General features: G+C 40.6%; 2 protein-coding genes across 5 annotated transcripts; both read left to right on the plus strand.

The window, feature by feature from the left end:
* The first annotated feature begins 163 nt into the window (after nucleotides 1-163).
* On the plus strand, nucleotides 164-15,798 carry pdcd4a (programmed cell death 4a). 3 transcript variants are annotated; one of them, XM_020648427.3, is made up of 11 exons: nucleotides 164-687; nucleotides 6,488-6,775; nucleotides 7,226-7,323; nucleotides 9,785-9,898; nucleotides 10,064-10,285; nucleotides 10,548-10,645; nucleotides 11,194-11,308; nucleotides 12,693-12,800; nucleotides 13,669-13,779; nucleotides 13,895-14,034; nucleotides 14,679-15,798. In XM_020648427.3, the coding sequence occupies exons 1-11, from the start codon at nucleotides 642-644 to the stop codon at nucleotides 14,728-14,730; spliced, it is 1,392 nt and encodes a 463-aa protein (XP_020504083.1). In that variant the 5' UTR covers nucleotides 164-641; the 3' UTR covers nucleotides 14,731-15,798. The 3 variants fall into 3 exon arrangements, with proteins under 3 accessions (XP_020504083.1, XP_065813742.1, XP_020504085.1); XM_065957670.1 differs by lacking the exon at nucleotides 164-687 and adding an exon at nucleotides 1,065-1,101; XM_020648429.3 differs by lacking the exon at nucleotides 164-687 and adding an exon at nucleotides 5,153-5,302.
* An 843-nt stretch (nucleotides 15,799-16,641) lies between these two features.
* mogs (mannosyl-oligosaccharide glucosidase) lies at nucleotides 16,642-25,560 on the plus strand. 2 transcript variants are annotated; one of them, XM_020648450.3, is made up of 5 exons: nucleotides 16,642-16,730; nucleotides 19,467-19,830; nucleotides 20,664-20,887; nucleotides 21,027-21,220; nucleotides 22,597-25,560. In XM_020648450.3, the coding sequence occupies exons 2-5, from the start codon at nucleotides 19,479-19,481 to the stop codon at nucleotides 24,365-24,367; spliced, it is 2,541 nt and encodes an 846-aa protein (XP_020504106.2). In that variant the 5' UTR covers nucleotides 16,642-16,730; nucleotides 19,467-19,478; the 3' UTR covers nucleotides 24,368-25,560. The 2 variants fall into 2 exon arrangements, with proteins under 2 accessions (XP_020504106.2, XP_065813717.1); XM_065957645.1 differs by lacking the exon at nucleotides 16,642-16,730 and adding an exon at nucleotides 16,751-16,941.
* The last annotated feature ends 1,679 nt before the right edge of the window (nucleotides 25,561-27,239 follow it).

The raw sequence follows: 27,239 nt of genomic DNA on the forward strand, positions 1-27,239 counted from the left end.
AAATTCTATCCAAATACCAATTCTGTACATTTAAGCCGAGCACTTTGTTTTCTGCGCTGTGATTGGTCGGCTCGCACCAGTACCCACCCCCCTCTCCCGACCAATCTCCGTCCGCGTTTCCCCCACGTGACAGCGCTTGTGCTCGATCTCGCAAAGTTAAAAACAGTTTGTTTAGCTTGCAAGGCTGTTTGTCTGCAATGCTCTCCGACTAGTAAAGCTGCTTTTCTCTTCCTACCCTTTCACATCTCCTCCAGTGTAACTCTCACCGGCCGTGAAACGCTGAGAGTTGTTTACATCATTTTTGCATTTCACTGCAAACCTCGCGGAAGCCTTTTTTTCTGCTCTCTTTGTATCTGGAGATTTTTTTTACATTTTTTTTGCATTTGTATCAGTAGATAGCTGACACCGTGCATCACGAACAAAGGCTCAGGGCTTTGTGTTCTTCTACCGAGTGTCAAACTCCAAATATCTTATCCTGCAAACGGTGTTTTAGTTGCAGTGTTCAGAGAGAGGGGGGGGGTGTTTTGTTTGCAGCTGGAGCTTGCTCGACAGGAGGAGGAGAGCGCACACACACACTCTCTCTCACACACACACACACCGTGAGGTTTTTTTTTTTTTTAATCGAGCATTTGGTGTGCGCCATGGCGACCGAAGTGGGTTCGTGGTCCACCGCTCCTCAAGCCGACGGTGAGTTATTCAATTCATCAAATACAACAAAAATACATCCGTGCAAATGAGCTACACATGGAGGCCTGTTGGCGTGCTCTCCCGGATCCATTGTCCCCCTGCATGGGATGGGCTGCAGTGAGCACTAGCCACGCTCCACCATGTGCTCCATTAAAACCTTATACACACACACACACACTCACACACACACACACACACTGAGCTCTGGTAGGCTACTATAATCCCTGCACGTATGAGTGTAGCTACGCAAGTAATACGCTGCAAAAAAAAAACCCCAATCAAGATCAATTACAGTTCTTATATTTTCTACAGGATTTTGCTATGGTGTTGTTTGTTTTTTCCACTTGCGCTTACGTTTAACCCTTTCGCGTTTCTGATTGGAGGAGGACACAATGCTCACTTCCGCTTTGACAGGTCGGTTGTTTTTTTACATGCATTGCAAACAATTTTGCGAGCGCATTTTCCAACACAAAAGACACGTATTTTCTCGTCATTGCTTGGGGTAAACGCATGTGTTGTCAATATTAAATCGTGCATCGTGACTTAGCTGAGCTCTTTTGGTTCCTTTTTTTTATTTTATTTTTTAGTATGTTATGATTTTGGGTCCTCAGTCACTTCCTTTAGATGTCAACACGTTTTCCTTTCTCGGCCTACTTGACTGTGTCACTGTTATCTATATGTATTTTTTGCGGTTATTTGACAAGGATGCATTGCCGAGGATTGCACACGGGGTTCGGCTCAGTCACGTACAGTGTGCAGTGATTTTGATTTTGAGCTTATGGCACACTGAGTTCCGTGCTTTCCTCTCACAGCCAGGCGATGACGTCGACATGTATAGCCCCGATATAGCAGCCAATGGGAGCGCCTTACATAATCTTGCACACTGCCCGTGTATTTAAAGGTTACATAAGTAGCATGAATGTATTGTTTGCACTGACACCAGTTGTAGATCTCACTTGTTTGTGTGTGTTAACATGTTACAAGCAAAAGGTGCATCTGATGGGTACGATACTGCTGCCGTGGTGTTTCAGAGCACAGATGGGCTTTTCTGCATGAACTCTGCACGCCCCTTATTTCTCAAGAAAGGTCAGCCACGCTTGGTTGACCAGCACTCTGTTGTTGAGGTGGACACACACTCAATGCAACAGACTGTCAAAGACTCCTTTGTTTGTTTTTTTGGGTGGTGGTGGTGGTGGAGGGGGGCAACTCCTCCATATGATGCAGGTCAGTCTGGGCACTGAACTCTCACACACAGCAGTACGGGAAATATGTAAAGCTGGCTTGTTGTGTTGCGCACACCAAGTCTTACCAAAGATCCTCGAAGTGAAAAGTTATTCTCGCTTTAAAGTACTTCCTGTTTATTGGCTAAGTACCCTTCTATAACCCAGAATCTAGCAGCTATGTAACCATCACTCACCTCGTAAAAAATAAAAAAAAAAGTAGATTTAAATTAAGGAATATGTGTTAAAAGGAAGTTAACCATTGTTTTAGCGTGAGCGTTCTGCGTCATGTTAAGTGGAGTCCCACAGTATTAACCTCCTTACATGCAAGCTTGTTTTTCTGCTACTTTCATGCCGCTTCCTTTTTAATCCGCAGACATTTCTTTCAAAAGCGGTGCACATCATGATTCACAGTCTGCTGAATATGCCACACAGGGAGCCATTTGGGCTTCAGTGGATACTTTAATAATATGCGACTGTAGGAATTGAAGATTGAACTGACTATCTTGTGGTTGGAAGACACTGAGCCACTGTCACACTCTACGTCCGTAGTCCCTCCATACAGTAGATTGTGCAAAGAGTGCACAGGCTGTTTATTTAGACTCTCTTTCTCCATTAGAAGTATTGTCCTTAAATATAAGAACCCAAAGAAGATACATTTTAAAGACTTTTATTTCATAAATGATGCACTTTAGGAATTGGCTCTTAAAAAAAATTAAACATGATTCCTTATGTGACGCCAAACTGAGTTAACATGAAAACATGTTTAACCTTGATCGACCTGAGGTGTGTGTCTGTTTCTGGATTGACACAGGGCAGGTCTGTGATGGCATGAATGTCCTAAGTGCAGATTTATAGCCCCATCTAACTTTCCTCCTTTGATAAATACACAGAAGAAAATCCCCAGTGCCTGAAATGTCGAGCCAGATCTGTTTGTGGCCGTCTGAGTACACATTATGTTATGCTGCTGCTCCTTCTTTTGTTAACCCCCTCCCTGCATACATTCATGAACCATGTTTGCATACACCATTCTTTTGTGTTAAAACAAACACAAAACAAAAATACGGTCGTTTAATACATTGGACATGATTGACTAATTATCAGAAAAAACTTTACCAGACTCTTCACTGTTTATCTGAGTCGCTTTTATCTCTTGTGTCGTCTTTTATCTGTGTTGTTGCTCTGCAGCCGTCGCAGAAAGCCCAGTCAGCAGAAGTATGTTCATCTCTTTCTGCATTCAGAAAACAAGACTCCAAACACACTTTCAGATGTGGCAACCTTTGTGCTTAATTTGTGGAGTGTGTGTGTGTGTGTGTGTGTGTGTGGCCTGCTTCAGTTTGATCGTAGGTTTATGCTGTGTGTCTGAAATGTGTTTTTAAGTCAAAGTCTGCCTCCTTTCATTAACTGTAATGACAGTTAAACCTCCAGGACATCCACACCCTCCTCTCTTTTGATAGATTACCACCACACAGCCTCGTGCCGCAGGACTTGTCCCCCCCTCTATCATTGTACAGACACAAGTTTGATGATCGGAGGCATTGCAACTTGTGGGTTCATGAAGATGTTGTTACCTTCGACTACCCCTACGTACCAACTTGCGTTTAATACTGATGTCATCAAAAGTTAATATAGTGTATGATGCTGTCAAATTAGGTTTTATTTATTTTTTTACGCAGTTTTTAAACTGTGGGGACTCTAAACTTTGTTTAATTTCACAAAGTGTTGACTGATAAGTAATGCAAAATGCATAAATACAAATCGGTGTCATCTGCATAACATTTGTTTCTGTTATTTTAAAAGTCCTGTGCTCATTTTTTTCAGACATTTGAAGGTATCTTATAAGACATATAATAAGATAATATATATATATATATATATATATATTGTGTAAAATGATTTTCAACAACGAAAAAAAATCTTGATATAATTATTATTACATCTATTCCTTCTATATTGAAAGAATCCAGTTTTGATCACGTCCCAAATCAAGCATTAGACAATAGGGCCCCCTCATAGTCTCACTTACTTTTTACATTTGCTGTTGTGAAAACTATGGCTGTCCCCTGGGAGTAATATGAGAACTGTGCTCCACTGACCTCCCTCTCATTCATAAACACTGCTACTGTCCAGGCACCTACAACTGAACGCCTCAGCAGGGCTGCTCGGCCTCTCCGACTGTGGAAAGCTCCCACACAACATGTAGGCCAGAGGTCTCTGCGTCCCACTGTATGATTAAAAAAAAAAATCAGTGAAGGAGCTATTTAAAAAAAAAAAAAAAAATCATTGAGACTGTGCTGAGTTTGTTTCTGCAGCAGCTTTATGGGATTGTGACAGTGACACACATTCTGTAGAGTAAACTTTTAAAAGAAATCCTTTTTAGCAGCTGCGTTTCAGCCATACTTGATCTCTGCTTGTTTTGCAACTCTTGACTTGGCAAACGGCAGTAACTTTCTGTCTTTCCATTTTTCTGCTCCTCTCCAATTGGACGGTGTTGTATTTGGCACGTTACCATTGGTTAGTTCCTTATTTACTGCGCTGGCAGGCCCTGTGGCCTACATGAAGGAAGGAGGGGGTGGGGGGGGGGAACAGAAAGAGGAGCAGATGACACATGGTCGGCTGTTTACAGTTTTTGAAGGCTAAGGGTGTGGTGCTGCACTTTATGCAACAGGTTATATCAGGGAGGTGTCCTGCTTTGCTTGAAGGTGCTGCCCTGTCATCTGTTGTTCACTTGCCTGGCCTAAATGAAGTCACAAGTTAAACAGCAAACATTTGCAATTCCTGGGATTCTCTTACACCTTTTTGTGTACCTCTAATTTTACCTGCAGCATAAGTTTTATGTGTGACTTCTACTGCACACAGACTACTGCTGCTGCTAGTTACTTTGGTCGGTGGCTTGGACGTACTCCACTCCCCTCCCTCTTGAGTGTTTTTGTCCACATGTCCTGTAATCTATAGGACCAGAACTCCTCAAATTGCCATTTCAGGCTCATGCATAAGGACTCCAAGTATCCATTACACCCTCAGACATTCTTCCTCCTCCTCCTCCTCCTGCTTTCTCTCTCTCCCTTTCCTGCAGCTCTGTCATGTGACCGTTCCTAGACCAAACCGGGCCATATGTAGTCAGGGCCACTCTAGCTGCTGCTGTGGACAAATCGCGAGAAGACAGAAAAATAAAAAAAAACTGGTGTCAGCATTTCTGCGCCATGTGTTCCTCCCTCCCTCCCTCCCTCCCTCCCTCCGTGTCATGCCTGCAGGAGCGCTCGAGTCCCACTTGTTGTTGTCTCTGGAAGAAGCAAACTAGACAGTGTGTTTTTTTAAATAAACGGTTTTCTATACACTCAGGGAAGTAGTATTAAAAAGTGGATCGATCCACCTTATGGCTGCTGATAGAGCCGGTGAGTGTTACATCAAAGCATGTGGGCATTTGCACTGCTATCTTTTTGTGTTATGCTTTAAAGTGTGCAAAACATGGCCATGACAAATGGAGACGGATGCAGCACATGCAGTCCTGTTGTGACTTTGTGTGTTTCTTTAGGGTGAAGGTGCTCATAGAACTTGTTCAATGCAGCCCAGATGGATGTCTTAAGTTTGCTGTGCAGATACTTCCAAGTCAAACAATATGAGCAAGATATCTATGAATATGCAATTTCTCACACATGGACATGAGCAGTTTGGTTCATCCGAAATCCTTCATGTACATTAACAGTAATATGCAGATTTCTTTCTTTCTTTTTTTTTTTTTTACTGCAGTTTAAAAAAAAATAAAAATAGTTTCACCGGTTGAAGCAAATGATATGCTCTTGAAGTCTAGATAGAAGCATTTTGCTGGGTTTAAGTTGTCATGAGATTTCTTTCTGGGAGATGTCAGTAAGTCACCTTAAAGGGACTTTATTCTGCCACATTTTATGTCGATTGTAAATGTGTTGCTTAAATCATTAATTCCTCATTTTGTTTGTATTGACTGAGAAAGCGGAGTTCTCCTGCTACAAGAGACGTGTCAGGAGTGCCTACATGTACCAGGATGCATTGCCCCTTAGCCGCCACAGTCTTGGCATTGGTCGACTTTATATCTTTGGTCATATACTTAATAAATTAAATTGATAAATTCCTTAATCTTAAGATCTGAGTCATGCAAAAAAAACAACAACAACTCAACAATGTTTCCTTGTCGTAACATCCTCTGTACCCATATTTCAGAATGCCAATCTCCCTTTTGGTTAAATTGCTTGTTTGCTTTAGAGGCATGGATGAGCTGAAACGACCGTTAGTTCTTCACCAACTACATCACTTTACTCTTTCTGGGATCAGAGACACGATAACCTTCAGAACTTTTTCACACCAAATACCTAAAATCTATGAATCCTCTACCCTAATTCTTCAGAGTTATGACTATATACGGAATAGAAGAAACGACACTTGCTTTGTAACAATGAGGGATTGCTCTACAAATAAGAGCCCCAATTAAACTTGGGCCATTCAATGTACTTGACTTTTTAAATGTTTCCAGTTACTTGCACATGTTTTTAAGGATTTTTCACAGTATTCTTCTTCATCTTCTGTTCTGCTTTTTCTGCACACAGGGATGTTTTCTCACGATGAGAACCTGGCAGACGCTAACCGCTCCTACAGTGGCGACGAGGCAGAGGTGAACGGCAACTGGACGCCTCAGGAGAAAGCGCTCCACGAGGCGCGACTCAAAGCAAAAGCAAAGCGCCGCCTGCGCAAGTCATCGTCCCGCAACTCCACCAGCGAGTCGCTCTCCGAGTCAGGAGACGTGGCGGGGGGCGACCCGAACAGTCCGAAGGGCAAAGTCAACACCAACGACCGCAAGTCCAGGACGGGCAAAGGTCGAGGCCTGCCAAAGAAAGGTACATCTGAGATAAAGTGTTGCATGCAGAATTCTGCTGTTTTGTTTTCTAAGAAGCTGCCACAAAGTTTTTTTTTTTTTACAGAAGGGGAGCAGCTACAGATGCTGTTCTCAGAAAAAGGCATTTTCTTTAGTCTGAGAAAGTTTAGCTTCCTAGTGGAGCACTAAAAGAACTGGCTTCCTTCTCTCTTGATGACCAGTAAATACCAATAAACTAACTTACTGGGTTTTGTTAAACAGTACAACACGTTATCAAGTAGGCCAACATTTTGAAAAGGAAATACAAGGTAGCAGTGGAAGCCTTGGTTAGCATTTTCAAGGATGAAAATCTTTGAGAGTTCCTCGTGTCCCCTATTTGTGGCTGCTCTTCATCAGCTGCATCAAATGAGTTTCAAAGTTGAAAGTCTAAACACGCGTCTTGCATGTCGGCCTTCTGTGTGTTTGTCTGCAGGTGGAGCGGGCGGTAAAGGAGTTTGGGGGGCTGCTGGGATGGTTTATGAAGACGAGGAGCCTGACATGCGGGACCCTAACTATGATGAATCTTCTCAGGTGAGTGGACTTTTCTCTCTTTGAATTTAGACCGCTCACAGATCCATTTTTTTTTTTTTTTTTTTTTTTTTTTTTGTGATCATTTTTTTATTATTTACATTTAAACATTGTCACTTACAATAAAGAAAAAACAAGATGTTGTGGTTTCGTCAGCAGCCCACAAATGTACAGGAGATCTATTTTCATATTTTTTCTTGATGGGTCTGGACTGAACGCCCAACAAAAGCCGGACACCTCCTGGTTCTGTTTTTCTTTGAAGGAATGTCTCGCACACTGTGGACACAGGGTGACATGGGAGGAGCATAGTGGTTACAACGAGAGAACATGCAGCATTTGATGTTTCAAATGTTCAATTACAATATCTCAACGATTAAAATATATTTCACCTGAAATGAAAAAAAAATGTTATGTAATAGTGAAACGGTTTTCTGTCAGGCAGTCTGAGAAATGTTTGGACATTTGGACAATCAAAGTTTGGCTGCTACAAACAAGTTTGGACATTCTTAATGAAGAAGTTTATTGATACGAAAATGGGGAATTCACAGTTGTGCGCCAAGGTGATGTCTTTGAACCCATAGTTCCAAACTCAAACTTGTTTGGCATTTGAACCCGAAAGAAAAATACAGAGTTGAACTGTCTAATTAACTGTTTCGTTGGCAGGGAACAACACTTTTCCTTTCTTTCTCATTACATTTCATTTGTAACTTTTTTGTTTTAGGAAACTGTTTTTTTTTTTTTTTTTATTACATAATGCCTTTTATTCAACAGTGAAGAAAGAGGAGTGACAGTGTATGTGGATTAGAGAGAAGGAATGTTTTCCAGCAGAGGCCCATCCGTGTAAAATAACCTGAGTATCAGCAGTCCGGCCGCTCGCTCTTATCCAACCTGTTTTTGAGCACGTCTGAAAAAGCCTGTCCAGCTGAAGGTAGTGTACCACGGTTGTTTTCAGCCGGACCTGTTGTGTGGAGCAGCTTTTTGTTCCAAAGAGGCCCACTGATTAAAGCTGTGGCGTACTGCACGACTCCTTTTATTACTCGTGTCAAACAAACATGCTGATGTTGAAGGGCTGCAGCTAAAAGCAGTGTGTATATAAAAAAAAAACACAGTCTGCCTCTGCTCTCTGAACAAGATGATCACTGTCCATTCTCAGACAACAAGCGCACACGCTCAATGATTAGTTAAATCTCCATTGGTACACATTCAAAGTATCGTTCCTTTGACATTCACTGGACAATGAAACCATTTGGAAATGTTCTATTAAAGTCCACATAATTTGGCCTGAGCTTGTATAAAACACGCCTCCTCACATGATTAGTTTGATCCAGGTGGCTCTGTCCCATCATAATCAACAGTATTTTTTAATCTTTAACTCGCTTATCAAGCAGAGGCTCTGTGCAATGCCAATGTTTTTCTGTCCCCCCCCCCCCCCCATTATGATTGACGCTGACTGAATTGTAGAGTGGGAACGGAGCTTCTGTCAGCCAGAGGCCCGACAATGGCCGAGACGGGCTGCTGGGATTCGGCCTTGAATGTTGTGGAAAGATGTCAGTGTGTTAACAGGGAACTGGGTCAGAGTGGTACAGGAAAACACACGGGGCATGTGCAGACACTGACCTTCAAATCGTGATCCTGATAACGGATTTCGAAATGGCCCAGGTCATCGTGTTCCTAAGTAAAGACGAAATGTTGGCATAACTTCAGAGGCTCTGTATCGAAAACTATAATATGCCTGCCTTACTGCCCCCCCTTTACAAAATGAGTGGCTTGAGTATGATTGCACTCCATAGAAGAGCTAAGAAAAAAAAGTGAAGACATTTTGCAGAGATTTTGAACACTGCTCCATTCTTGTGCCTGTTCTTGGCAGTAAATGATTGTTTTCGTTCTCTTCCATCAGCCCATAAAGTCAACAATCACTTCATACAACATGAGGGGTAAACAGGAAAGTGAATCAGCCTTTTGGACTGGTGGCTACACTCCTCCTTCCCTATGCTCCTATTTGTTTTCCTCTTTGGTTTATCAAAAGACTTCAAGACAACTAATACTTATTTTAATTGCACAAAAGTTGCCCAAGTTTTCCCCTCTATAAAAGCCAAAGTAATCTTCTCTCCATTCTTTTAGAGTTTGTGCAGTTTGAAGATGTAGAACTTGTTAAATCAGTGCGCTTGGAGGATTGACCGTTTGTGAAAACGTCCTATTGTTCTCCAGGTCGAACGAAAAACCTCACCTGAAAGTTAGCTGGACCGGTTCTGACCGACATTCTTGGCGTTCACTGATGTACGCCTTGAAAGGAAAGAGTGAAGAAAAAGTGGCTTTATCGCAGACTGTTGAAACAGAGACCGATAAACAAAACACTTTCAAAAACAGCTCAGTGAAAATGATCTCAAATGATAAGGCCATGTTGCAACTTCATTCTTCTTTTAACTGATGTGTTGTTGTGTTGTTGTTTTTTTTTGTTGCTCAGGGTGACACAGTCTATGCAACAGTTGTTCCTGAGGTAGATGAGAAGGAACTAGGAAAAATGGTCAACCCAATTGTGAAGGAGTACTTTGAACATGGAGACACAAAAGAGGTCCAGGTAAACAAAGTGTTTCTTCTTCACAGACTGCCAATGATTACACTGATGGCTGAGTGAACCCTTTTAATAGAGTGCTTGAATGTGTTTGCCCTTGTGCAGTGTTGTTCACTGATTGAGTCCTAACTAAGTTTGCATATTCTTGCTTGTTCCCTCCCGTCCGGTCAGATGTTGCTGAAGGAGCTGAACCTTGGCCCACATAAGTACGAGTTCTCCTCCCTGGCCGTGTCTCTCTCCCTGGAGGGGAAGGCGAGCCACAGAGAGCTGACCTCCCGCCTGCTCTCTGATCTGACCGGCAAGGTGCTGTCACAAAACGACATGTCCCGAGCCTTCGACAAGATCCTCAAAGAGCTGCCAGACCTCATACTGGACACACCAGAGGCCCCCCAGGTACACATGAAAATGGCCGTCAGAGCAACACGTCTGTTGATGGCAATTTTATGTTCTGTGCATAAGATCGATGCTGTAATAAAATGCTCATGGAATTTCCTGAAAAAAATGCCACTAAGAAATATTTCTGGATATTTGGATTAATGGATTGTGTAGACTTTGCTCTATATTAACGTTTTGTCATATGGCTGCAATTAAAAAAAAACAAGAGATGTAGGGATGAATTGATGGTGAAAGATTTTTCCTTTTCATATTTTCTCAGATGTTGGGCCAGTTTATAGCAAGAGCCATAGCTGACCACATCCTCCCCATGTCTTTCCTGGACTGTTATAAGGGCAAAGTGGTCTGTGAGCACGCCAGGTGAGCTTATATTAGCAAAATAATCAGTGTCTCTATTTCAATTTTTATTCATATTAAACATTTTCACATAAAAGAATCCATTAATTTGGAAGGCTCCAGTGTGGAGTTTAAATCTAGTTATGAAACAGACGGAGATGAATACTGATGCCTCCATATGACTGACAAAGTGCAGTACATGTACAGGACAAAATCAACAATGAGGCATGTGTTATTGCATTGACCACGGGGGGGCGCCAAAATCATCGCAAATGGAGAGTTTCTCACAGGAGCTTTAAATATGTGAGCTGTGATATTCTTTAAGTCTCTTTAGGGTGAATCTATTTGGTTGATTCTGGAGCGCCCTTTTTTTTTTTCCTCCCGTGTCCCGCCTCAAATGGCCCATCTCCTCTGGGATTATTCAGACACATTTAAAGAAAAAAACATTTCCTAAAGTCGTCACACCGACGCAGAATGAATCAAATGCAAAGATGAAGTAAACGATTCAACACCAAAACAATGACTGTATAGCTCAATAAATAGTCTGCATCCCCTTTCCCCCTCCCCCTTAGAGTCGCTTTGGACCGTGCTGTAGTGCTTCTGACCATGAAGAGAGAGATGGTCCGTCTGGATAACGTGTGGGGTGTTGGCGGGGGCCTGAGACCTGTCAAACATCTCGTCAAAGAGGTGAGCTCGGGGGGGGGGCCACACAGGAAGAACACAGCACTGTTTAAAAGCTGACGTCACCTGCTCATTTCCATTTGTCCCAAACGCCCTGGGTCACGCTCTTTTTGTATCGAACAAAACCCTGCATCTTTATAATTTGAGCAGAAGGCAGGAATGCATGCTGGGTGAGAGAGCCACAGGGCCAGCCCTCTGCTATGCTGCTGTGTCAGCAGAATACTTTTCTCCCGTGAGAATGGAGATCTGCAAAAAACTAGGGCACAGCAGGGACAGGCTCGGATACACAACCTCGTCTTTAACTAAAACACACACACAAACACACCTTCCCTGTTCATTACACCTTATGTGCTCATGCTTTATGTTTGTTCAGAAGTATTGCCCCATGATCTGGATTTTCTGGAATTTTTTCATGCTTGTGTGGGTGTGGACTGTGGGTGTATAAAATGTGCATCTTTTTAAATTGTGCGTTATGCAACTTTTCGACGGTTTGGAGAGTTTCTTGTTGCATGTGTAGAAATGAGAGAGTGGTCAGTGAGCGTGTTCTCTGTCATGCAGCTCTGTGTAAGCCTCACAAGCTCTCAGACCTGCAGGCTCTCCTGTCCAGTTTTGATTTCCTGCCTGTCTTGTGTGCGTGACCCCTCTTGACGCACACACTGAGCTGCAGGAGCCGTCTTTTGATCGCTGTGGTTCTCTTTTGTTGTTGTACACTTCTTTAGCAGAGTCTACCTATTCTCCTGTCGCTCCTCCTTCCTGTCCACGTTAAATCTCCTGGTTTGATAATGTGTCATTCTGATTCTCTGCAGCCACATGTTATGTCAGCACTTAGAATATGACCCAGATTTGACTCACAAGTGTTGGTCTAGCTTCGAGGGGTTTACACTTATTGCCTCAATCCTGCTCCTCTCCAGTCTCAGGAGGCATGACTAATTGTTCCATAACTACATGTTTTTTCCTTTTTTAAATTTACAAATGCGTATATACAACTATGCATTGCTTAGAAATGAGACTCATGGATTTAAGCAGAGCCCCTATCTGAAAGATATTCCTCAAGAACTGAGTAAATATACAGTGGCTTGATTGAATGCTTGGATTTAGTTCTGTGAAAACACGTGATTTTAAGTTGTAAAAATACTCTACACGAGTAGGCTCTTTTGGAACACATAAAAGATTTTCCTTGATAAAGCCAGAGGGGTAGAAAATAACATTTTTTTCCAATAGACAGCATTTCGTTCTGCCTGTCCATCATGAAGTCTACGTTCAGGCAAAAATCCTAAAAGATAGTAATTGCATTTTTGGGGATTTGCAGTAGGAACAACTCCCTCCCCCGTGTTGGCTGAAGTCTGAACACAGTAAGACTTTGTGCTTATTTTCTGTCTCTTTGTTTCAGATGAATCTCCTGCTGAAGGAGTACCTGGTGTCAGGTGAAGTGTCTGAGGCAGAGCGCTGTCTGCGAGACCTGGAGGTCCCGCACTTCCACCACGAGCTGGTCTATGAGGTATTTAAAGACACCACAAGAATTTTTCTGACAGTCCAAATGATTTGGATTCATTTTATTACCTCAACAACAACATTTCCCCTCATAGTGAAGAAGAAAACAAACAAATGGTTTCAGGCTGATGTAAACATTTTCCAGCAGAAATGTGAACCAAACCAAAATCAGATACTTCTTTTTTTTTTTTTTTTTTTATAGTATAAATTTCAGCAGAGGTGAGGTTTAATTTCTTTATAATTGTTTTATGCTCACATTTTGAAAATAAAATACAAATAACTTAAAAGCAACAAGTGAAACTCTTTAAAAACTGTATTCCCTCTTTCCTTGTGCCCAGTCCAGTGCACTACAGAGAAAAACTACTGAAAGGAAAATATATTTAGCCAAGAACTGTGAATGTTGGGGTCAACGTTTGCATTGTGTGTATTAACAGCACTCAGTCCAAATCATTGATCCAAAGTGGAGCAGAACATTGAATTAGATAGGACTGAACTTTCCAAATGTAGCTCAGTGATTGCGTACAGGTTGAGGAAGAAAGTTATACATTTAAGTTAGCTTTCTTTTTCATTTTGAAGGGCCTCAGCTGTGTGCATAGTGAACGAGGTGCTGCTTCTGTAGTCTTTTCTACATGTGGAAAATATGTCTTATCAGTTTTTATTTATCTGTCTATAAATACCAATAAAAAAAAAGTTTTTCTTCAAGGATTTAAAGCGCTCCGCCTGTAGCATTCCCTTTGCAAACACTGCCACCCAGTGGAGAAAATAAGCATCTTACACATTTTGTACAACTTCAGCTGATGCTGACCGAACTGTTAGAAGATTGAACCACACTCCTCTTCAATGTACATATTTAATGTTTGATCGTTGTTTTTCAGGCTGTAGTGATGGTGCTGGAGTCGAAGGGAGACACTGCCAGTCACATGATGATGAAGCTGCTGCAATCCTTCTGGAAAACAGGCCTCATCACTGTGGATCAGATGAACAGGGTCAGTGCCTTTTTTTTATTCTCGTCAATGGAACATGGAGCTTTCTCTATGACGTGATCTTAATAAAGTTAGCGGTTTACCTCATAGTAACACAGTCCATGTTGTACTCTTGCAGGGTTTCCAGCGTGTCTATAGCGAGCTCCCTGAGATCAACCTCGACGTGCCGCACGCTCACTCCATCATGGAGGCCTTTGTGGACCTCTGCTACCAGGAGTCTGTCATCACCAAGCAGCTGAGGGATGCCTGTCCCTCCAGGTTAGTTATCATTTTATTACCACCAGTAACCTTGTCATTGTCATATTTAGATCATTCCATGTAGCTGGTGTTATGCTCTTTTTTTTTGCCGTAGTCGACAAATGCCACAAGATTAACAAAACCTTTTAGACTTCATCTACCCATTTTCTGTGGCGCTATTAGCCCAACATTGATCATTGAAGTACAAATGCATTTTAGAATATTGTTGGATTTGAAAAAATAACAGTAAAGGCCTGGTTATATCCTAGAACAGCTAGGTACTGATTTCTCTTTTTTTAGCAAACCACAGAAGGTGTTAAAAGTGTGTTTTTTTAAATGTATTTTTGAGCACTATGTTGTGATATTAGGATGATGATGTGGTCTTAAACTGCAGTGACTGTGTTTGTTTTAATGAAGGATCAGTTTACCAAGTAGGTCTTTGAAATGCTTTTAATACATTTTGAACAACATTGGAGCTCTTTGGCCCAGAGCTAAAAAAAAAAAAAAAAAGTTGTCTGGAATAACTACACTTGTTGTTATTAATATTTATATGACAAATATCTAACATACAATTTACAAATGTAACCTTCCTTAACCTTTTTTATGATATTAGTTGCACAACGTTACAATTGCATGACTTATTGAAACTTTTTTTCATCCACTAGAGGGCGGAAGCGTTTTGTCAGCGAAGGAGACGGTGGAGTGATCAAGAGCTAATCGACAAGAGAAAAAGAAAAAGGATGAGGATGGGTGTCTACAGGTTCATTCACCCGGTTTCTGCTCCAGCATGTCTTCTACTGACACCAGGCGTGCTGGAAGTCTCAAAGTTTCCTTTTCCCTCTCTTGAAAATATTGTCAATACATAAACCAGCGTTGACGTTTGGTGAAAGTAGACTGACGAGTGGTTTCAGGCGTTCAGTCCCATTCATCTTGTTAATCACCGTTTTTGACTTTTGTAAGAATACTCTTTATTTCTGGGATTTGATGCACCCCTCTCTCGGCAGTCTTTGTACCTGTTACTCCAGAAGTATACTAGAGTGGCAGGATTACAGGTAGACAGGCTGAATTTTTTGGAAGATATTTTTTTCTTTGCTTACCTATCGCCATGTTTAATTTTTCTCATGTGCTGCATTATAAAAAAAAAAAAAAAGCACTTAAAAGAAAAAGCAAACTGTACAGTCAGTGGGCCCTGAGTAATTCAGCTCAACTGAGCCTTTTTTTCTGCCACAAATGATGTGAAATTATTTCAAGGACAGCCTGCTTTGTAGCTTCTAGCTCAATTGGTTCTATTGATCCTTTCTGAACAGCTTTTTTTGTTCTCCTTGTTTCATTCGTTCTTGGTCTCTAAGGCCAAATGTTCACTTTGTAAAACACAGCATTTAAAGCAAGAAGTTTTTTGGAACTGTTTTGGGTTTGTTATTCAGTATATTGCATTATAGGCAATTTACGTTTTGAAAAATAAAAAATAAGTGTAAAATAAATTAAAAAGCAAAAAAACTGAGCACTCTGACTTTGATTGTTATTAATAAATATTCAGCTCACAGAGTCAGCAATTTATTGTCAACAGTTATACAAACCCTATGTTTAAAAAAAAGTTTCTCTGGACTTGGAATCAGTTTGTGAAATTGCAACCCCAGCCTTTCTTTGAAGACAATATGTCGGGCATATTCAGACTTTACTGCCACTGCCTGTAACAGTTATACATGTTGACCAAAGTTAAAATATGTTGCTACAAAACTATATTTCATTCATTAAAAAAAGCAAAATAATAAAAGTTTCTCTATGTTTTTGTGTGTTCATGAAAGCCAGAGTAAATGATTGGGCAGCTTTAGTGAAGTTAAATATCATTAGCATCATCAGTTGTGGTCCACTATGGTAATTTCACATTTGTCTTGCACTTGTAGCAGCTCTTGTATCTTTTCTTATATGAAGATGGCTGGTGTAAACCTGTCACCGAGCAGCAGTTTGAGTCTGAAGGATTATTTTCCTAAGGCTCGAACTCTTGACTCCATTAATGGTACTTCTACTTCAAAGTCATGTGTCTTCGTAGCACAGCCAAGTTAAGCCTAATGCCAAGTGTAAATAACTGGTCATGGGAAATTATGATAAAATTGTTCATAGTTGGAAACGGGTGTAATACAGGGTGTAATACATGGTGTAATACATGGAACACATTAATGCATGGAGCTGTCTTGTGTGAGGCTGTAATGTTGTTTTTGTATACCTACAGTCATCTTTGTACAATGGACAATTTCTTTTGGATCGACAAACTGTTCATAACACACTCACAAACACAAGAAGTTCATATATATTTAAATAAAATTACATATTTCCCTGTAATTCATACTTTGACGTTTTATTCTTGTACATACCGGTGTGTGTCATATTAATAATAATATATTTCCCGAATTTATTTTCATGAACTTTCACCTTGCACGTGCATACAGCAAGAGAACAAATACAATTTCAAAGGTACATTTTTAAACTCAAAAAAGGGGACAATACTTTTTGTTCAATATAAATGTATTTACCAGCTATCTCATTTATTTTTGGTAGTTCTATAAGGGAGAAGGCGTGTACTCGATGACGTCACACACACACCACTAGGGAGCGGACTAACACGTCAGTGAAAGCGAGTTGTAACCAGGAAGTGGCTCCTGAGCTAGCAACGGATAATGAGCAGCTGAGACTCTGCCATTTTTTTTTTTTTTTTACAGGTTGGTAACCATTTAATGAATTAACTTTAAACCAGACCCAGTTGCTGAACCAGTATTTAATCAGTAGCTGTCTTGTAAAAGCCACATTGTACTGCGAAAACCGGTCGGTTGTGTTAAACCTGTGAGCATTACGACAACACTAGCGAGTAGCCCCATGTTGCATTGCCGGGCTGCAGAGGCGAGTCAGTCACCAACTTGATGTTTTTTAATGGTAAGAACAGGTGCCTCTCGACGCTACTTCAATCTGAGACTCTTTGTGTAGTTATCGAGTGTAATTTTGAAATGGTCGCGGCCGTAATTGCGCCATTTCTGCCTTCATGCACCTTTCAAGGTACCCGTCAGTCTAGTTTATATTCCGCTTGTTGTGAACTTGGCTTATGAGGTTTTCTAAGTAAGACTTTGCCATCAATATGTTTTGCGTAGTGTGGCCCTTATAAGGTACAAGTTAAGGTCATTATTCATGTTCAACAACTCCCTAACTTACTATCAATGAGCTGTAATTAAGATGGTAAGGAGGCCAAATCTTAGTTATTGTTATTGGCCTAATAGCTATTGACTAAGGTCGTGTACAATAAGATAGTAATAATGAATAATAAGCTGCCAGTATTCTATTAAATAACATGAAAATAAGCAACTAGTTAATGCAGAATAATGATCCTCAAAATTAAATATAAACAGATCAAAAACACATTTTAATGAAAGTTATTTGTAGTCTGAACATGTTTTAATACCTGCAGTGCAAAAACATGGCATAATTTAATACAAAATATTATATCTTGGGCCTTTAAGCCTCTATTTGATAGTACAGCCATAGTGAGAGGTTATGTGGGTTGGGAAAGCGAGGTACAACATGCCACCAGACTGTGCCAGGACAAGGAGTCAATCCTGGGACCAGTGTGACGAGGATCACTCTTGGGTGCCTGCTCTACTAATTGTGCTAAACTAGTGCCCCCCCCCCCCCCCCCATGCACTAGATTTACTCTAGATCAGGGGTCTCCAACCTTTCTTCATCTGAGAGCTACTTTGAAAAAAAATGAAAGTGGCCAAGGGCTACTTGCATCAAATCGCTTGCATTTATTTACATAGCGCACATCAGCTGGATTAAGCTGCTGTTTGTACACATGTGAAACTGGAATAAGCCAATGCTTATTCACCAATGTCCAACCCACCGCCAGAAATCTAGGAATAACATTCGATTGCAATCTCACCTTTGAATCCCATATCAAAACAGTTGTCCGATCAAGCTTCTTCCATCTACGCATCATCTCCAAAATTAAAACAATCCTAACCCAACGAGACCTTGAAAAGATCATCCACGCCCTCATCTTCTCCCGACTTGACTACTGTAACTCCCTCTTTTCCGGAATCACAAATAAGTCACTGTCTCGCCTCCAGCTGGTCCAAAATGCAGCAGCTAGGCTTCTTACTGGTTGTAACAGACGACATCACATCACTCCAATTTTAGCTTCATTACACTGGCTTCCTGTACGTTTTAGAATCGATTTTAAGATTTTACTCATTACTTTTAAAGCACGGACGGGGCTGGCTCCAAGCTATATAACAGAGTTACTGACACCATATGAGCCAGCCCGCAGTCTTAGATCCTCCGGTGGGGGCCTCCTGGTCGTTCCAAAGTCGAGACTTAAAACTAAAGGTGACCGGGCCTTTTCAGTCAGGGCCCCTAGACTTTGGAACGACCTCCCTGAGGAGATAAGACTTGCAGATTCCCTCAATTCTTTTAAATCCCTTCTTAAAACATACTTTTACAGACTTGCTTTTATGTGATGTCGTCTTCTTAATGTCTTCTCTTACTGGTTTTACTATTTTTATCTTCTTCTACTTCTTACTGTCTTTTATTTATGGTCTTATCTCGTATTTATGCTCATATCTTAATCTCCTCTTGTGTTTTAACTTGGTAATTTCTTATCTTACTTACTTTGTCTATTTATGTTTTGTATTTATAGTTAATTTTTATTTTTATTAATATTATAGTTTTGGGTTTTTTGATCCTTTAACCACTTGTTTTTATTTCTTTTACTGCTCTTACCTTCTTATTGCTTTTTATTTGCCTTTATCTCTTAGTTTCTTACATCTTTCTAAATCTTTGGTCCTCTTGGTCTCAGCTCGTGTTGTTGGGTTCTTGTGTTTCCTGGGTTCTTATGATGGTTCTTGTGATGGTCGGGTTATATATGTCTGGTTGTGTATCGTGCACTTTGGGTTCTTTTCTGTTGAATTGTATTTAATTATTTTTGGTATTTTGCATCTGTTATATTCTTACTGTTGTTAATGTTTTTCTGTGTTTGGTTTAGTTGTTTGTCAAAGCACTTTGTAAACCTGTGTTTTTAAAAGGTGCTATACAAATAAAGTTATTATTATCAATAATCTTAAATTCACATCAAGGTCCAAGAAAAAAAAAGTGAATATTTTACACTTCTTATTGTGCCACATAGTAAACTATGTTGCTGAAAATTCGCATCAAGGTCCAAGAAAACATTACTACTTTACACTTGTTTTTATGGGCCATGAATAGTGGGAAGAGGTGCATTTACTGTAGTCAGATTTATTTTTATTTTTAACACAGTCAGTCAACCTATAGGTGAGCTACTGAAAACTTGCCTACCTGTAGCTCCCGAGTTACCTGTTGGAGACCCCTGCTCTAGAACCTACATAATAAAATTTGTAAACATTTAACTTTGTAAAACTAAAACATGTTCCTCTCTCCACTTGCGTCTCCAGCTTCAGAAGGGCATGATGGGCAGGCAGAGGAAGAGGGTGGTAACTGGTGAAGCTGCTCCCCCTCCAAGGAAAGATGAGAAGCCCTCTGCATTACACCGCAAAGAGAAGAAGAAGAAAGTTGATATTGGAAAAATCTTCATCAACATCTCAATTGGCCTCTGCATATTCAGCCTGATCTGGTTCTTTTACGCCCTCTACATGCGGTCAAGCCTGGCCAAACGTGTGGTGACCCTGCATCCGTCATCTCATGTCCTGGATGCTAACAGCAGCAGTGCCAAGGTTTCCCCAGAGAGGTTCTGGGGCTCATACAGGCCTCAGGTCTATTTTGGCATGAAAACCAGGAGCCCCAGTTCAATTGTGACAGGTAGGCTGACATAGTAATAGTAATAGTTCATTCAATTTGTGGCAGAACAACTAAAGCAGTGATCGTACCAAAGAAGCTTTCTCTTTAAACATTATCTGATTGTTTATGTATATCCAATATAATATCATACAGAATGAGACTGATGACTCTGATTAACAGTATATGGTTTGATAATGAGTCCTTATTTGGGATTTGTAGGCTGTCATGGTAAAGCAGGAAGGGGAGTATTGGTCACTCAGGTAAACATTAATATGTTTAAAGATTGAAACCATTTTCAGGGATTTTCTATACCTCATTTATTCCTCATTTATACAGTTGTATGCTGATATAACAATGACATAGAGTGAACATACAATAGATGCTACCTTTAATGTGAAAATCAGACTAAAATCTCAAATCATAGAAAACTGTTTCATGATTGGATTTTCCCTCTAATATTGAATCCTTTGCTTTAACAAAATATTTGCCCTGCTGTAATAACCAAGTCTTCACAGTTGAATTGCACTACATCAGGAACAGGTTGGGAAAAAAGCCCAGGCACTTGTCAAAATCAAGTAAATTTTTGCCACAGTTCCCAGCACTGTTTACGCTGTCAGCCAATTTGGATGACCAATATTGTTAATTAGCTGAAAGCACAAACGGCACCATATTTTCCAATATTGAGTTAAGACAGATAATTAAGCACTGCTGTGCTCAAAACTAAATTGGCTGGTGAAATGCTTGCATGTAGCCACTGGTTTTTGGGACTAACATCTTATGTGAAAGTCTTTTATTTTCTAATCATTTGTGCTGTACAACTGAATATTCCTTCTCACATGGTTATATCTCCCCAGGCATGATGTGGATGCGTCAGTTCTCTGACCTGGATGTAAACTTGAGGCACACTTGTGAGCAAGGGGATCGCTTGCAAGGCTATGGCTGGCTGATGCATGATGGGATTACCTTTGGCGTCCAGGAAATCAGAGATAACGATTTCACACTAACCACAGAGTTTGTCAAGAAGATGGGAGGGGATCACGGAGGAGACTGGACCTGGAGGATCACTGCTAAACAGCATGTGAGTACTGAATATTTATTCTACTATGTGTACAGATATTCTTATCATTACCAAAATATGTTTTGCATGGTAAACATTTACCAGTAAATTGTAGTTAAGACTTATTATGAGATAAATACTTTCTGTGACTTTCTTCCAGAGCTCTGCCCCTCAAGCGCCCGTCATCTCCCTGATGTTTTACGCAGCGGCAGACACACAGGGCTCACTGGAGGCTCATGTTGAGGAGAGAAACCGCCTTGCATCCATCACTGGTTTCTCAGAGGAGCTTGGCAACTTTAAGATTACCTTCCGAAAGCCGGTTACCGGGGAATTATCCAGCGCTAAATATGCCAGGTAAAAAAATGCAATAATACAGGAGTGAAGTCTGCAGCAATGAGTGACCATGGAGAAATAAGCAGGAGGGGAAACACTGTATACTAACTGCTAGTGCTCAGTCTAATCAGACCAACACACAAACCTTCATGGGAAAATTGACAAGTCATCATAATATTGTAGCAATACAAAGTGACAGTTTATACTTCATATGAGTAAAAATGTCCATGCTTTAAATAGCATATGGATATTTACAATGTATGATGAATCAAAAAACAATTTACTGTATTTATTTAATCTTTATTTAACCAGGAAAGAAACTCCAAGATAGGCAGCAGCACAACTAACAGAGTTAGCCAAACAACGAGCAGCCAAACATACAACTTTAAAAGACACAAATAACAAATGTTAACAGCAAATGTTTTTACCAAGATCATCCACAAACCTTTCAGGGAGAACATCCACAGCTAGATGTGTCTGCCTCTAAGTCATTTAACAGCCTCTTAAAAGCATCCAACAAATTTATAGACATTTTATAGAACAAATTCACTGACTTAATGACTCCTCTGTGGCAACTTTCCTAATTCTTACCAACAGATGTATGAACTTTGGATGGTTCTTAGTTATGTCATGCTGTATTGTAGTGTAACCATACATTATTAATGGGGTTATAAGAAAGTCCCACCACTAGATGGCAGCAAAATGAGAACTTTCAGTCTTTGTTTTATCAATTTCTTAATCCAACAACACACTGGAATTAGGAGGAATTATGATTTCTTAATTCCACATTTTCAGAATGTTGTGTGCTCTGGATAATACCAGCACATGCTTTTCTATTTTGGTTTAAAACAAAAAAGGAAAATAAAAAACAAACCCTTCATGTAAGGTGCTCTGGTCTTCCTTTTTGAGATGTCACCGAGCTGTCATGTTAATCAGTGACAGGGTTCATTCACTTCGTCGTTGCAGTATTTTTATATTGAGTGGATCAGGACTCACATGGAGCTCCACTATTTCACACTTGCATGAGGGCCAGAGAAGACCAGCGTAGCAAAATTAAAAGGTACGGTATGCGTTGATAGAAATGATACAAATGGTTTGAAATAAGATTTCTTGTAGGAACATGGATCATCAAGTGCTAGTGGGAGCATAGAATTTGATTTTACTGCGACTGTTGGCCTAACATCTGAGTCACCAGTACAGTATGAGACTGCAAAGCTTGCAAAATGCCTTTAGGCTATGACACAATGTGCTAAGGTTTCACAAACATAGCTAGTGCAGTTGAGATCACTTGCATATTAGTGGATGACTAAAACAACTTAAAAGCCTATTGTCACTATTTTGATTTCAAGTTTGATAAAACAAAGGGCAGTTAACTATAAAGTTCCTTGTCTTTTCAGTTACAACTATCTTCAGACTGTCTCCCCCGGCTTGGAGAAGCTGACTGACATTGTCAAGCACAGTCTGAACCGCAGGTTTGTATACAGCTCGCCTTCTGGTGAGAAGAGACATTACATAGCTGTAGACACCTACAAGCCCCCTCACCACCAAAACCAACAGAATCCTGCGGACATAAGGAAAGAAAGCGACTTTGTGGTCCACCAGGTGACTGTCCAAACGCCATTCCAGATTGAAGTCCTGTTTGAGTCTGGGAGCTTTCACAACCGTCCTAACCAACTCGTAGGCTCAATTATGACTCAGGAGCTGGAGAAGAGGAAATCTGAGTTTGACACAAAGTTTGAAAAGACTTTTGGGCTTGAGAGCAAAGGCTATAGCCATTCACATATCAAGTTCGCCAAAGCAGCACTCAGCAACATGCTTGGTGGAGTGGGCTATTTCTACGGCCAGTCAGTAGTTCAGTCCGTCTACAATGAATACCCATTACTATACCCTGAAGGTGCTTTATTCACTGCAGTACCATCACGCTCCTTCTTTCCCAGAGGCTTCCTTTGGGATGAAGGCTTTCACCAGCTACTGCTCAGCAAGTGGGATCCCCAGGTGACCAGGGAGGCTATTGCCCACTGGATGGACCTGATGAATATGGAGGGCTGGATCCCCAGGGAGCAGATCCTGGGAGACGAGGCTCGCAGTAAAGTCCCAGCTGAGTTTGTTGTTCAGCGCAATGAGAACGCCAATCCACCTACTCTTTTCTTGGCTCTTCAGGAGCTTATTCAACAGTTTTCTTCAAATCCAGATAAGACGACGTCTCAAGCAACCTTGCCTTTTCTTCGAAGACTGTTCCCCAGACTTAAAACCTGGTTTGAGTGGTACAACACCACACAAACAGGACCCCTTCCAAACTCTTACCGTTGGCGTGGACGTGACAAGGACACCAATCTTTTCCTAAATCCCAAAACATTGACCTCTGGGCTGGATGACTACCCTCGGGCCTCACACCCATCTGCAGATGAGCGCCATGTGGATTTACACTGCTGGATGGCCCTGTCTTCAGGCATCATGGCCAGTATAGCCAAGCTTTTAGGTGAGTCACATCAGGACTATGAACTTTCCCACAAAGTTCTCAGTGACAACAACCTGCTGAATGAGCTCCACTGGTCAGAACAACTCAGGTCTTTCAGTGATTTTGGAAACCACACCCAGGCTGTGTCCTTGCAGCAGGAGAAAGTGTATGTGCCACCTGGACAACCTCGACATCAGTTCCCTGTAGCTCGCCTTGTGCGCTCTGTCCGCCGGGCCCCCAAGCAGCAGTTTGTTAATGCTTTGGGTTACATTAGCTTGTTCCCTTTCTTACTGCACATTCTTACACCGGATTCACCCAAACTAGAACATATCCTTCGTGACATGAGAGACTCAAATAAGCTGTGGACACCCTATGGCCTGCGTTCACTGTCTAAGTCTGATCCAATGTATATGAAGCGAAACACAGAACATGATGCCCCCTACTGGAGGGGACCGATATGGATTAACATCAACTATTTGGCAGTCAGAGCCCTGCACCACTATGGCAATGCGGAAGGACCATACAAAGAGAAAGCAGCTGCTCTTTATGAGGAACTCAGGACTAATATTATCAATAATGTTTATAGACAGTATATTGAAACAGGCTATATCTGGGAACAGTACAATGACAGCACTGGCAGGGGCCAAGGTAGCCACCCCTTCACTGGCTGGTCTGCCCTGACAGTATTAATGATGGCTGAACAGTACTGATACTGTGTATTCAACTAAATTGTTCTAAGATGTTTTCCTTTAATTTATCCAAAACAAAAACATGATCAGGATAGAAAGTAGTATTTCTTGAATGCATGAAAACTCTTTAAATCCAGCATAAAAATAAGTCTCACCAGACCAATTTGAAATGGGATTAAATCTGGAACTTCTCAGTTCCTATCTGATACTAATAGGCTTTTTCAACATGCACAGAGCTTTGTTAAAACATGATTCAGAACTTACTCATTGTACATAACATGAACTACTGTCCTCTTCGGAAATACTGATGTTACAAGAAATTCAGACTGTTTCACATTGCAGCAGCCATCCTGGTTCACAATGAAAATGTCTCAGTGGCTTTCTAACCGTTACAGTTTTACTTCTTCTAAATACTAAATTAACAGTTAAGATTGGCCCAACCACACAGGTTGGCTGGAAATCTGTCTGAGAAGAAGGAGGAACAAACGCATCTGCCAGGTAAAAAAAAAAAAAAAAAGCTCTGGAAGATTTGCCTGGTTCCCAGTCTAGAATAATATCACTCATATAGCATTGCCATGTTTAACTTACAAAAAAAAAAAAAAAAAGTATTTTTCACACAGGTATTCTCTATGGAGCAATTTCATACAAGTGTAAGTGCAGCTACTCTGTTTTTGCTATGTGGTGCCAAGCACTGTCTGGTGCTTCAATTTTATACTTAAGATGCATTTAGGAAACCCTGAACTCATATACCTCACAACTTCATACAACACATCAAACGCCATGTTTAATTTGGAAAATCAGGATTGATGATGACAGTCATTTTTCTTTTGTTTGCTGAGAAGTGCTGGTCTCATTCTTGCACACTGTAAGTGAAGCACTATATGTTCAGATTTGAGAAAAGGAGTGCATAAATTAACATTTTTGCAGTCTTTTGACGAAAAAAAGGGCCTTTGTACTTTATGGCGCCATTTCTTTTTTATCAAATGTCCTAAGTTTTTTTTTTTCTTTAATAATTTACAATTTTGATATTTAATTGTTTGGTCACAGTCTTAGAAAAACATTGTTCTAAAATATCTTGCCAATGATTTCTTAAATAACCGCTTTAAAAAGCAGCCATATTTTGTATCTACAGGCCGTGGTTTTACTGACAGGGATAATTCATTGACGGTGATATCAGTATAGTTTTGTTAAAAACAATAAATGGTTCAAATTTGTTTCAGACTACTGTACTTTTTGGTTATTTTTCTTCATTATCTACACTGATAAAAGCAAATTATTTATTGAATCCAAACCTAAAGCGTCAGTCTCAGCTTGTTCTGTATTACACAAATAACCATATCCCTCAGTTGTTTCTTCTTTTTGTTAAATATTTTGTCTGTCATGATCGTGAGTAACTACAGTCAATAAAAGAATCATATGATGCCTTCACAAAAAAACCACATGGTTATCTTTAATTGAAAATACTATCGTCTAATCCTGGATTTATTTAATGTGTTGTAGAACAACTTTGGATAGACTACTGTTTAATGTGACTGAATCCTCAATTCCAAGGTGAGAATGAGGCAGTAAACACCTTTTTGATCGATTAAACTTTGAGTTGCTGCATGTTACGGGAAAAAGATGTACTGTATGCATACTTTTTGAATGTATGCACTTTTTTTTTTTAGATGAAACCCCGGCATGAATCCCCTTTTGTGTTCTGTCCTAATCGTTCTATGATCAAAACCATGCCTAGAGTTTATATTATCAAAAAAAATACAAAAAAGGTTGAATGAGAAGTCAGGGGATTTCAAACTCAAAATAATTACAGCTGTAATAGTAGGTTTAGCAGAAGTTATTGATTTATCGATTTTCCAGCATTATGACTACAAAGCCCAAAGCGTTACCTGCCTCAACCTGTTGATAATACACTTCACATATTCTGTACAAATGTCGCCAACCTCTGTCACTCAGAGCTCTTTCGTTGTTAGCTGGCACATTTGAAGGCCGCAAGCTGACGTCAGGCTGCTGTTTTGCATGGTTTCCATGGAGCACAGTTGCTGTGAGGGCTCAGTGCCTAATTAGCTAAAATCAAAAGGCATGGAAGCTACATTGATGGCAAATTATTTTCACTTTCACTGGTATACAGGCACACACCGACCATGCAGTGGCAATGTGCATATTAATACTTTGACACTAAATATAAACTGAGTATTGAGAGTGATGATACAAGCTGTGAGTCTGTGTGCACGACCCCTGTACTCCACCCTCGACACTTCTATGAATCCTTTGAATGTACTACATGTGCAGTTGTATAGTCGGAGGCTTGGCATGGTGCATTAAGGTTGCACGGCTAAAAATAGTGCCTCTATCAGTTAGCAGAACAGCAGAAAGGCTGTGAAGCAACAGGATGGTTGTTTTGCCACATTTATTTCAAGCAACAGCCTGTCCCTCAGATTTTATACTCGTGAGAAAAGTAGATACCAAAAATTAACATGAATTAACATTGCAACTGTGTGCATTGTTAGAAATATTACAGACCTAGCTTTTAGCTGTTTTTCAACATGGTTTATAGTTCAGTTGAGAGAATATTTTGCAGATTTGAATCTCAGAAAAAGAGTGTATGATGTATCAATGTGCAATAACTGTCTTTAGGCTATGTTGTAGGAAACACAAGCTAATCTTTGACCTTCTGAGCTGCTTGCGCAAATCCCAATGTCTAGGGAATGGGACACAGATGAGCCATATCCTCTGCCTTTCGCTGTTTCTCTCAGAGGGAAATGGATTCCACATCCCCTCAATGCAACTACAGTTGAAAATGCATTTATTTCTTTGAAGAGTGCGGACAATCTGTGTGACTAAAGCACTCACTGCGCAATCCATCCCCCTCACCCAAGACCCTTTTTTCACAGTG

The sequence above is a fragment of the Labrus bergylta genome, chromosome 1, assembly GCF_963930695.1.
Source record: "Labrus bergylta chromosome 1, fLabBer1.1, whole genome shotgun sequence".
Classification (NCBI taxonomy): Eukaryota; Metazoa; Chordata; class Actinopteri; order Labriformes; family Labridae; genus Labrus; species Labrus bergylta.

What these genes read in the sequence shown, in the direction of transcription:
- pdcd4a (XM_020648427.3), top strand. Translation starts at nt 642, where the DNA reads ATGGCGACCGAAGTGGGTTCGTGGTCCACCGCTCCTCAAGCCGACG. An exon ending in TCAAACATCTCGTCAAAGAG is followed by an intron (nt 11,309 to 12,692) that starts GTGAGCTCGGGG and finishes TCTTTGTTTCAG; the next exon opens with ATGAATCTCCTGCTGAAGGA. An exon ending in ACCACGAGCTGGTCTATGAG is followed by an intron (nt 12,801 to 13,668) that starts GTATTTAAAGAC and finishes GTTGTTTTTCAG; the next exon opens with GCTGTAGTGATGGTGCTGGA.
- mogs (XM_065957645.1), top strand. An exon ending in GGATCACTGCTAAACAGCAT is followed by an intron (nt 20,888 to 21,026) that starts GTGAGTACTGAA and finishes ACTTTCTTCCAG; the next exon opens with AGCTCTGCCCCTCAAGCGCC. An exon ending in TCCAGCGCTAAATATGCCAG is followed by an intron (nt 21,221 to 22,596) that starts GTAAAAAAATGC and finishes TTGTCTTTTCAG; the next exon opens with TTACAACTATCTTCAGACTG.